General features: G+C 39.7%; 1 protein-coding gene across 1 annotated transcript in view; it reads left to right on the top strand.

Annotated features, from left to right (window-relative positions):
- ESYT3 (extended synaptotagmin 3) overlaps positions 1-12,228 on the top strand; it is a gene marked incomplete at its 5' end in the record, with an annotated part of 42,585 nt that extends 30,357 nt beyond the window's left edge. The window contains 8 exons of the mRNA XM_083350370.1: positions 123-209; positions 1,491-1,640; positions 5,168-5,664; positions 6,916-7,014; positions 7,585-7,716; positions 9,238-9,343; positions 10,487-10,536; positions 11,448-12,228. Coding sequence (XP_083206496.1) covers positions 123-209; positions 1,491-1,640; positions 5,168-5,664; positions 6,916-7,014; positions 7,585-7,716; positions 9,238-9,343; positions 10,487-10,536; positions 11,448-11,484 — 1,158 coding nt within the window. The 3' untranslated portion in view covers positions 11,485-12,228. The remainder of the gene's footprint in view (positions 1-122; positions 210-1,490; positions 1,641-5,167; positions 5,665-6,915; positions 7,015-7,584; positions 7,717-9,237; positions 9,344-10,486; positions 10,537-11,447) is intronic.
- Positions 12,229-12,285: the final 57 nt, after the last annotated feature.

The following is a 12,285-nucleotide window of genomic DNA, read 5'->3' as shown; positions in this document are numbered from 1 at the left end:
GAATGCAGCACAGAGCAATTCTAATCCATTTCTAATTAGACAGATTTCTTCGCGAACTGGATTGCAGCCTAAACCTGTTTGATCTAATGTCTCTATGTCAACTCTGGTTTCTTTTTCCTCAGACATGTAATTTCACTAAAGATCCAGCGTGGAGGCAGGCATTCACTTTCTTTGTCCATAGTGCTTCATCTCAGTCTCTTCATTTGGAGGTCAGTTTGTCTTCTTCTCTCCCTAATAAGATTGTGGAACTGGGATTTATACATCTACACTCATGTCCATCACTTGCAGTTATAGCAAGAGAGAAGGAGATTGTTGGGCATGAGTGTGGATTTTCTTTTTCTGTATCTGACCAAAATTTGAGACAGTGCCAGTAGATCTCAAAATAACTGCTTCCAGTGGATTGATTGATTATTTATTTATTTAGTCAGATTATTTATTTATTTATTTATTTAGTCAGATTATTTATTTATTATGTCAGTCAGTCAGTCAGTCAGTCAGTCAGTCAGTTAATCAATCTATGGGGATCGGTGCCCAGTAGGAAGTATTAAAAGATATACCTTAATAACCCTGTGACTGATTTGATAGGACATTCCAAAATGTGGACATTCATTTGTCCATTTTGTCTCCTTTTAGTATGCTTTTTTGAGGGGGAAAATACGCATTTATGATGTGTTTGGAAATGTTTTTAATAAGCACATTTCCAGCCAATAATGCAGTCACCCACAGCCATATTCTACAGCAGCAATCCCAACCTTTTTGGCACCAGACACTGGCTTCATGGAAGACAATTTTTCCACGACCTGTGTGTGTGTGTGGGGGGGGGGATAGTTTCTCTCACAACCTAGATCCCTTGCTTGCCCACCACTTGCGCAACCTGGTTCCTAACAGGCCATGGACTGGTACTGGTCCACAGCCTGGTGATGGGGACCCCTGTTATACAGGACTTACTATAAATCTGGGTCACCTATGAAAATATGGATCAATTTTACAAACAACCCAACTTCTATGTATTTTCAAGTGCAGAGTTTGAATCACTTTTGTGAAAATGTAAGTTGCAGTATCTAAAGTACCATGTTGTACTATGGCCCACCCCAGTCTTATTTTTGAAGCTTTTCTTCCAGTGCCTTCAGGCCTTATATTGACTGAATGAGCTGTTAAGTCAGCTTTGAATGCTTTGATAGGTTTCTAGCCCGTGCAGATATAATTGATTCTACTCTTATTATTAGAGCTCTCCCATCATGACCATTAGCTTTTCTTCATCCATTAGGAAAGTTAATGTAGTCATTTCCCAAAAAGAGCTTTAAATGGCCCTGTTAATTGGTGAATTTCCTTTCAATATATCTTATCTCAATGCTCCCATGTGAAATGGAGAAATTGCTGCTGATTCGCATAATGGCAGTATACATAATCTGAAAAGGGAAGGTTTAAATCGCTGCCAAGAGTTACTTGTCTTGCCTATTTTCTACTGCCTTTTGTTTTCCTTGTTCTAGATCAAAGATAAAGAGAAGGAGAATGCCCTTGGAACTTTGGTGATTTCTCTTGCTCGCTTATTAAAGAACCCTGAGATGACACTTGAACAAAATTATCAGTTGGATCATTCTGGTGTGGACAGTTCTGTCAAGCTGAAAATTGTCCTGAGAGTAAGCTTAGCTTTCTTTTATTTTCTCCCCATTGTAATTCTTCCTGTTCTTGTGGGAAATTTTTCTCTGTGTCCCTGAAATTAATATTTTATCCTATGAATTAAGAGATGGTAGTGGCTTTAACATCAGATTTAATATACTAATAATTTGACTAAGTATTTCTCCTAAGTATGATGAGTCTTGGAGAACTATACTGAAACCAAACTTGCATCATATATAGATCTGCATTATCCACGCCAAATGGATTATGCTTCAAAGGTCTCTCTTGATCTTGCCTCTCTATATAAATGTAATGCCATATAAGTCGAATATTTGTTCATAACTAGGGTGGTGGCATGTTAGCAGCTGGTAGTTCTTCCCTGGGTCTTATAGAACACTTTACAAATGAAGTTATTTCAGTAACTGATCTTAGTTTTATAAGCAAGCAGTAATTCTGAATACATTTATAGTAATTTTAATTCAAAACAGATTTTTCTGAACCTTGGCTTAATTCGAGATTGATGCAATTGCTGCATTAATTCCTATATGCCTGAATGTTTGTATGCTGAATGTAATTTGTGGACTCTGATTTATATGCTAGGATTTACCATGAGCAAAACTGGCCTAAATTACAGTATATCTATAGAGCTATATTTTCTTGTGTTTATTTCAGTGTTTATTAGTGTTTGCATTCCTTCAATGCATGTCATTCTTTTCTATTGCTAATAAATACCAGTACATATTCCATAAATAGATAGACTGGCTTGAAGAAGCAGCAGAAATTAAAGGAACACTTGAACCTCCTATATTCTCAGCCCCCTTAACATATTTAAGACTACATTACTGCATGTCTGAAGTTATAATCCTAAAAAGGGTGCCTTAAATCTATTGACCTCCAGAGCCCAAGAAGATGATCATTAGGGGCACCATAGTGATAAAATAGAATAGTTGGCTGCAGAGTTTCCAAGTTGGAAAACGTTTTTAAATAAGATGAATGATTAATTTAAAATTGAATTTTTTATTTTGACTACATACACCACCACATTGCTATATTTTAAATTAGAACATTTTCTTTTCCAGGAGATAGATTTTGGACCTTGAAAGAACAGCTATGTAGTTTAGGAGCTGTGGCTTGCACAGTGGTTAGAATGCAGTATTGCAGACTAGCTCACTGCCAGAGGTTTGACCCTCAGCAGTTCAAGGTTGGCTCAACCTTCCGTCCTTCCAAGATCGGTAAAATGAGGACCCAGATTGTTGGGGGCAATATGCTGATTCTGTAAATTGCTTAGAGAGGGCTGTAAAGTATTGTGAAGTGGTATATAAGTCTATGTACTATTACTATTGTTATTAAGAACATAAATCTCACAGATTTTCAAAAGAATAATCTTAGGTGGATATGTGATGAATATATTTTCAACATATGATTTGCATTCTTTCCCAAGTGAGCAATTAAACAAGAATTGGTTTGAAGCCAATAACACATATGCACCTGCGTCCAAATTGTTTCTGGGTTTATTTGTATGCAAATTATACAATGGTTTACATTCATATAGCTTTCACACTTAATAAAGTAATTCCTGCTGTTACTTATAATATTCATAAATGGGAAGGATTATAGCAACAATGTTTTCTACCATAATAGAAGAGTTTGTCTTCAGTAAACTAGTATCAAGGCAAACTTCTCTGTAAAAATATCTGATGAAATAAGTATGATACCGTCTGCAGGCAAATATCTGCCTGAAGAGATATCTTTTTACTTTAGGTTTTAAAATTTTCTCACTTTATTGCTTTATTGTATTCTTACTTTATTGCTCTGTACACCGCCCTGAGTCCTCCGGGAGAAGGGCGGTATATAAAACAAACAAATAAATAAATAAATAAATAAATAAATATTCCACTGAACTAAAAAAAACACCCTTCAATGTAAAGAACAAAAAGCTATATAATTAGTATATAAGATTAAAAAGTAATGGTGTGCTGTGAAGACAACTGTAGCTTTTGTGCAAGTGCAGCAATGAACAGAGAATGACCAGGGATGTTAAGCTGTAAACACAGCATATGCTCTATTTCAGGGGTGTCAAACTCAATTTCATTGAGGGCCGCATCAGCATTGCGGTTGCCCTCAGGGGGCCAGGTGGGCGTGGTCTACTGGGTGGGTGTGGCTAGAGTGTGTATGGCCTACTGGGTGGGCGTGGCCAGCTCTGCATCGTTCACATCAAGGGTGCCTATGGGGGCCCGGGCAGGAGTGGGACAGATCTGAGGGTCTCTGACAGAAGGAGAGTCTCTGGGCCAGGGCCAAGGCAGTGGGGGCTGTTCCCTCACTGTTTCCAGGATGGCTTCACGGGCCACATGAAACCACTTCACGGGCCGGATCCGGCCCCTGGGCCTTGTGTTTGACCTGTCTGCTCTATTTCATATTCATATGTTGGACACTGGAATCCTGCGATTTTTCAATCACTGTGTTCACTGGTGAGGTGAAACCTCTCCTTTTCTAGAATTGGCAGCTAAAGGCCTTCCACTTCTTAGCTAAATTACCCGGAATATGACTAGAAGAAATTCTGTCTTTAGACAAGGATGTGAAGTTTTTTTTCAGGCTGAAAAAACATGGTCCTTGAATGGGGTTTCTGGACTGTATTAACAGTGGATTTTTGTTATGTAGAATGGAATGGGGATGGGGATGGGAACAGAACAGAACAACAGAATAGGAAGGGACCTTGGAGGTCTTCTAGTCCAATCCCCTGCTCAAGCAGGAGAACCTATACCATTTGTCTAGTCTCTTTTTAAAAATCTCCAGTGATGGAGCACCCACAATTTCTGGAGGCAAGCTGTTCCACTGGTTAATTGTCCTCACTCTCAGGAAGTTTCTCCTTAATTCCAGGTTGCTTCTCTCTTTGATCAGTTTCCAACCATTGTTTCTTGTCCTGCCCCCTGGTGCTTTGGAGAATAACGTGACGCCCTCTTCTTTGTGGCAGTCCCTCAAATACTGGAATACTGCTATCATGTCACCCCTGCTTCTTCTTTTCTTTACACTAGCCAAACCCAAGTCCTGCAGCTGTTCTTCATATGTTTTAGTCTCCAGGCCTTTAATCATCTTAATTGCTCTTCTCTGAACTTTTCCCAAAGTCTCAAAGTTTGTAGTACGGTGACTAGGGTTTTATAAAGCGGTACTAGTTCTTCGTGTGATCTTGATTCTATGCCTCTGTGTATACAACGTGTTGGTGTCCCATTTTCCGTTATTTATACTTTAGCTTATTCTTTTTATTTTGTTTTTAATTGTTAACTAGTTATGCATTTGAGATGGGTGATGATACTGAATGAATGGATGAATGAATGCATGCATGAATGAGATATATAATGCAATATATTCGTGAGGCCAAATCGGAAACTACATGTTATTTATAATTAACACAATTGCTTACTATGTGTTCAATTTCTCATTTTATCACGCTCAGCATTAACAATTTGGTAGCGGTTTTGAAGGGGTTCTAAAGAGTCTGGTTTTTTAAATAAACAATACGATAATGCTTAACTTCCTTTTTCTGCCTTAGGCTTTGGACTTAGAGGTCCCTGATTCAGAAAACACCAATAATGGGGCTAATGCCTTAAAACAAGTTCCTGCCTCAGCCCCAGAAAGGAATGAAGACCAAAACAAGGCACAGCTGCCACCACCTCGTCCTCCTCCTCCTCCACCACCACCACCACCAGCATCAGCACCACTACCACCAGTAGAAGTGCCTAAGCCAGTACAAGGGAACAAAGAATCTGCTGTTCCCGAATGCAGAAATGACAAACAGGAGAGCAATACTAACCCTGATGGAAATGAGAAATTGTCAGAGCCCATTGTCATAGAGGCAGTTGCTGGAATCAATGAGCAAGGAGTTACAGGTGGCTTGAACCCCAAATCCTTGACACTTCCAGAGACCACTCGAGTACCCCCAACATTGCCAGCTCTGCAGAGACTCCAGATTGCCCCCAGCCTTGCATCTCTAGGCACAGAAGCCTCTTCAATCATGGATATCACTTGCAGCAATCTGAACCTCAATAAGTAAGTCAGGCTGAACATTAGTTGGGCATTCTATTTCACAATTGTATTTGGTAACACAAAACTTGACCTACCTAGCCTAAATACTTACTTCACTCTTCCCTTAATCATTTATAGTATTGCAAATAGGCAGGATGAACTGGGTATACCAGAATATTTGTGCTGAAATTGTAGACATGTGTTATGGAAAAATTGAGGTTCCTAACTATGTCTTGTATGAACTCACAAGTCTCATACGAAAGGGCTTGCATTTCTTAAAATCTGGCCTTTGGATACAACTGGGTAAACTTTTGTTGTTGAAAGCCACACCTTGCGGTTTTTTTGTGAGGAAAGAGCCACAGTGGGTGAAGTTATGACATAAAGTGAATGGGACCATGTGTTATACATGGAAGGAGCTGGTTATTTTGCTTGTGTTTTCTGGGATATAAGTCTTTTATTAAAATTTTCAGGTATTTCCCACCTGAGAATTAGGGAAATGCAATATTGCATTAGAAAAAGGGCTTCAAGAATCACAGACTGCTTATTTCAGGAAGACAGCTATATAAATATTACTTTATAATTAAAATTATGGTTCAGTTAGGACGCTGAGCTTGTCGATCAGAAAATCAGCAGTTTGGCGGGTGGAATCCCGAGTGCCGCGTAACAGAGTGAGCGCCTGTTACTCGTCCCAGCTTCTGCCAACCTAGCAGTTCGAAAGTACGTAAAAATGCAAGTAGAAAAATAGGGACCACTACGGTGGGAAGGTAACAGTGTTCCGTGGGCCTTTGGCATCTAGTCATGCCGGCCACATGACCACGGAGACATCCTCGGACAAGCTTTGGCTTTGAAACGGAGATGAGCACCGGCCCCTAGAGTCGGAAATGACTAGCACGCATGTGCGGGGGAACCTTTACCTTTTTATAAGAGAATATATAGTTTTTCTTTTAATATTAGTTTGGTTTTGGAGTATACTGTAATACACCAGAGAGAGAAATGAACTACCACAACTACCAAGAGATATATCTTAGTTGAAATACAGAATGTCTCCTTTGGAAAACAATTTAAAGGCAGTTTAGCTTGTGTACAGTGAAATATACAAGCATCTCTTTCTTTTCTCTGATGGTTTTATTTTTTCCTCTTTGATCTGTTTATAATATTTAAAAAATGTTTAACTCGTCTATGGGATTAGGTTTGGAAGTTTGCCTTTGAAGCAAGCAGGAAGTAGCCGGCTCCTTCAGTCATGAATTTCCTTTAATTAAGTCAATTATCTTGCAGTGGGACACTTTCAGATGTAAGGCCTATGGGAGAGATTCACATCACTGTCCGGTATGCTTCCTTAAGGCAATCTCTCATTGTGTTGGTCAACTCATGCAGGTACAGTAACATTTAGCAATCTATCTCTGTTCATGTTCTGAGAGAAATACAATTCTTTTCAATATTTGGATTCCACATCTTGGGTATAATGGCACTTATTTTACTTAATCTTTGCTTAATGCAGGAGTGTCAAACTCCCAGCCCGCAGGCCAGATGTGTCACACGGAAGCCGCGCCCACCCCATTGCTGACAGTGGCAAAACAGTCCTGATACATCGCGCAACGTCACATGACGTCGCGAGTTAGACATGTCTGGCTTAATGGAATGAATATATGCATAGCAGTTTCCCCTTCCAAATTTTACGGATTGGAGGATTCAGAATCTGCAACTATTGTTGGCCGAACGTATTTTAAATTTATATGGTGCTCAGCTCCCAACAATTCTAGGCACTTTACAAATGATTTAAAACATTAAAAACAAGACGTTAAAAAAGGCAGGGTTTTTGTGGCTGGTGTTCAAACTCAAGAAAAATAAATAAACTTGCAGCAAGGTTCACCTGACTGAACCTTTTCCTCAGAAGTTTTTCGTACTCTGTTGATTGCAAATATGCTCCCTTTTTCTACCCATAAGAAATTTAGTGCCATGCTCTCGGCACGGAGCATATCCATATGTTCGCATCTACTTGCTCCCAGACAAAAGGTGGATAACCCGAAGAAGAACTACTGTGAAGAAAAAAACACTGAATCCTCGGTATGATGAGAAGTAAGTAAATACTGTAATCACTTTTCTTCTTGCTGAGGCCTAGACGTTGTACCCGATATCCCCATAATGCTTGTTACAAACATGCAATATTCTTTAGGTGATGTAATTAGAGCTGAGTTTAAGTTTTACTTTATTGTTAGTGTCACAGCTTTTCTCTGCTGCCACTTTCAAAACTTCCAGTCCTGGGTGCAAGATGAAGCAATCTTGAGGTTTTTATATCACCCATGTTTCTTGGATGCAAAAAGGATTTGGAGTGACCTATTGCCTTTTGGCTTGAGAAAGAAAGATCACTATCTAGAGATTGTGCAGTAATTAGATAAACGAAAATATCTTCTAAGATGACCTGTATAATTCCACCTTCTATAATGTAAAATTTTGAATTTGGGAAATCAAAAGCCAGCTGGTTGACTTCGGGCCAGTCACTCTGTCTCAGCCCAACTCAACCCACAGGGCTTGCTGTTGTGAGGAAAATAGGAGGAAGAAGGAGCATTATGTTTGATCACTGCCTTATTTATAAAAAATAATAAACGTAAAATATAAATAAACAGAAATATATGGTATAAAAAAAATCAGAACATGATTATAATCATTGAGCAGAAATCCAATATAATAAATAAAACTGATACTTAATAAAAACATTCAACCATTTTCATATGAAAGCAAGGTGTTTTTTTTTAATTTTAATTTTTATCCCATTTATATCCCGCCCTTCTCCGAAGACTCAGGGCGGCTTACAATCTAAGAAGCACAAATCAATGTGCTTAGCAATAGCCTTCATTCTATGTATATGCCTGCTTATTAGGGCTTTCGGGGGGCCCCCAAGCGGCATTATTACAAAGTCAGTTTATTTCCCCCAACAATCTGGGTCCTCATTTTAACCTACCTTGGAAGGATGGAAGGCTGAGTCAACCTTGAGCCTGGTGGGATGCGAACCTGCACTAAGGTTACCTCTGCAGAGGATTTACTCCTCTTTCTATCACGGTGTATCTGTGTCATGGAATAATGGAATTTTGGCATGGAATAGGGGCTTTAGGACTTTTTGTTACTACAAGGTAATGATGGTTAGCATAGCCAGCCTTAAATCCATAATAACAGACATAACCTGGAAAAAACATGCTTCACAGACTCAGTCACATCTCATCTAATCTATGGGAGCATTGCCTTTGCAATCTGGAAGTGTTTGGAATTTGAGCGGGTCTTACATCTTAGATGTACTTTTTCTAATTGATTTTTTTATTACTTTCATAATAAAAGCTTTAACCTTTCGACATGAGAACAGGGGTCCCCAACCCGCAGGCCACTAGCCCACTACTGGGCTACAGCCTGTTCAGAACAGGTCTGCGCAAGCAACAGGCGAGTGTGCATGGGCGTGCAAAGCTCTATTTGAGTGGAGGGGGTGTGCACCTACCACATGAAACTATCCCCTCTCCACCCCACTGGTCCATCAAGCCAGATAGGTTGGGGGCTGCTGCATTAGAAGATTTCTATTTACATAGCATATACCCTTTTTCATACATTTAGATTTGAATTTAATGATACCTTGGAAGACATTAAGAAACGAGCCCTAGATGTTGCAGTGAAAAACAGAAAGTCACTTATTTCGCATGAAAGGAAAGAACTTGGAAAGGTAAGATACTCTTTAAAATATGCTTTTCACATCTTCCCTTTCTCTCCACCCTTACATACTTGAAGTAGATTTAGATTTTAGATTTTATTAGATTTATATACCGCCCTTTCCCGAAGGACTCAGGGCGGTTTACAGGACATTTTAAAATCATACCAATACAAAATACAAAGTTAAAAGGCAAATAAAAGATTAAATTATCCCTGAAAATAAAACCCCAGTTAAAATTCTCAGCCTGGGTCAGAGAGCTCAAAGAGCCAAGTCTTCAGGTCCCGGCGGAATGAGCGTAGGTCAGGGGCAGTCCTAAGCCCCACGGGCAGCTGGTTCCAGGTGGTAGGCGCACCCACAGAAAAGGCCCTCCCCCTGGGTGTTATCCGCCGGCAATCTTTTACCGCCGGCACCCTGAGAAGACCCTCTCTCTGCGAGCGCGCTGGACGAAGGGAGCTTGATGCTGGCAGCAGGTGTTCCCTCAAATATCCCGGACCCAAGCCATTTAGGGCTTTATAGGTCATTACCAGCACCTTGAATCTCACCCGGAGGGCAACTGGAAGCCAATGCAGCTCACGGAGTAGAGGTGTTACATGGGAGTATTGGGAAACCCCCATCACAACTCGTGCGGCCACATTCTGCACCAGTTGAAGCCTCCAAGTGGTCCTCAAGGGCAGCCCCATGTAGAGAGCGTTGCAGTAGTCCAAACGGGAGGTCACGAGCGCATGAGTGACTGTGGGTAGGGCATCTTGGTCCAGTTAGGGTCGCAACTGGCGCACCAGGCGAACCTGGGCAAAAGCTCCCCTGGTCACGGCTGCTATATGATCTTCAAAGTTGAGCTGTGAGTCCAGGAGGACGCCCAAGTTGCGAGCCCTATCAACGGGGGGTAGCACCTCACCCCCCATCATTAAGTAAGATCTTGTTATACAAATTATTTAGACAATACCTATGGATTGCTCTGTAACTTCAAAATGTTGCTACTCTTTAGAGAAAGCATCTAAAAAGGATATGGAGCGGTATGCAGTAAATAGCACTACTGTGTTATGAGCTTGCTAGGCAGTTTATACGTGGAAATACACTTTATTTTTTAAAACCATGTACTTGTAACTTAAATATTTGATTAAGCAGCTTAACAGTTCTAAACTTTTCTTTTTAAAGGTGCTGATTGACTTATCAAAGGAAGATTTAGTCAAGGGCTTCTCTCAATGGTATGTTTGGATGGTCAGCACATAAGAAAGTAGCAATGCAAGAGGATTAACTATTAGATCTGGATAGTGCAGAATGGACCGAGCCGAAGAAATAATAATTGCTTATTTCAAGTACTGGTTCCCCTCCCTCCTAAAAGAGGCGATGGAAAATCTAGGGAGAATTTCACTTCCTATGTTTAGGCTGCACTGTACAATATTCCACCTCTTTGCTTTCTATGATCCAGTAATAACTCAAATCGCAATCTCACCATCAGTTTAATTTTGCTATTGAGAGGATGTTAAGATCTGTAGTGATAAGTATGATCTATTTATGGCCAATCAAGTTTTTAATACCAACAGAGCAGTAAGGAATCAGAAATTGGGTAGCTCTTCTGGATAAATCAAGGAACTATGGTTTGAGTACTAGTTAGATATGGACTTGGTCCTATAGCTGTGCTGCTTTCACCACTGTCAGTTTTAAAAACTTGATTTCATAAAATAGGGAGGAAGCAAAGTAACATTGAAAACATGAAAAGGACACACACACACACACAGAGAGAGAGAGAGAGCACTCATTCCATTTTGCTGTCAAACAGCCTGAGAATGGTGATGCAATATTTTGAATATTTTAAGTTTAGTGAATCTTGCAAAAGGTCCTGGAACTGGGAAAAAGTATCTGGAAGGCTGTTTTCAATGCAGTGATTTAACTCTACTTTATTCAACTGATAATTTCACCCTCACTAGATAATGCAATCACTTCTAGGACAGACAAGCTGAATTCCATCGGGATTCTTTGGTTCCCTGTCTTATATACATATACACATTTACATGTGTACACACGCAGACAGAAAAGGCAGGGATATACTATAAAGCTAGCTGTACTTAGCAGAGAAGTATCTGCTTTAACCCATCATGCCACCTTTCTTTTACAGGTATCAGTTGACAATAAATGGACAGCCCCAGAGTTGATTCCTTCACACCTGATCAACAGCACACTTCATGTATATTTGGAACTTTGAAGGTGGCAATAAGATTTTGTAAATGTTTATACTTCAATAACGCTTAATTTATTTAATGCATTACTATATTTCTTAAAATTCTGACTTTTTCAAGGGATGAATTTGGCATCATCCTGCATTTAACTTTTAATGGTAAAGTTTATAACAGTAAATGTCTACTTGAGGAGTTCCCCAATTGACTGACTAAAGACAGGGGAAATTCTGATGCAGAGTGCTCTGCTTTCCATATTCTCAGGCTTTACTGACCAAGCACTGTTTGTTGCTGCTTAAATTTTCCCTCCCAGCTCTATTCCCCAACACAAAGTGCCACAAGTAAACCAGGGTCCATATCATTTTGAAAGCACATTGACAGGTATGCTAGTTTTGCTTACACAGTGTACTTTCTTAGTCTGTATTGAACCGTCTTTTTCTGGGTGGTGGTGAGACAAAAAAAAATCCCTCATCCCTGCACCTAGAGTGAGAGACTCTTCCTTCAAACAGCATTTCCTCACGTTTTATTGAATCCTGTTCTAAAGGATCCTCTGACTGTTTTTGAATGATCCAAGAGATTAAGGAAAGAGGATGGCTGGCAAAGAGGCAAATGCACTAGAATCCAATCATTGCCTTCAATTTTGTACATAAAACAGACCATGTTTTGCATTGTTTATGCCAAACAATCTAATTCAGAAACTGTTTGTCTACATTACAGATGTAATGCGCTTTTAAAGAATAAATAAACTTATGATATAATAGCTGCTTATGACTTATTAAC

Source organism: Vipera ursinii (genome assembly GCF_947247035.1).
Source record: "Vipera ursinii genome assembly, chromosome: 1".
Classification (NCBI taxonomy): Eukaryota; Metazoa; Chordata; class Lepidosauria; order Squamata; family Viperidae; genus Vipera; species Vipera ursinii.
The sequence above is the reverse complement of the archived record's forward strand: the minus strand, read 5'-3'. Positions and strand labels throughout refer to the sequence as shown.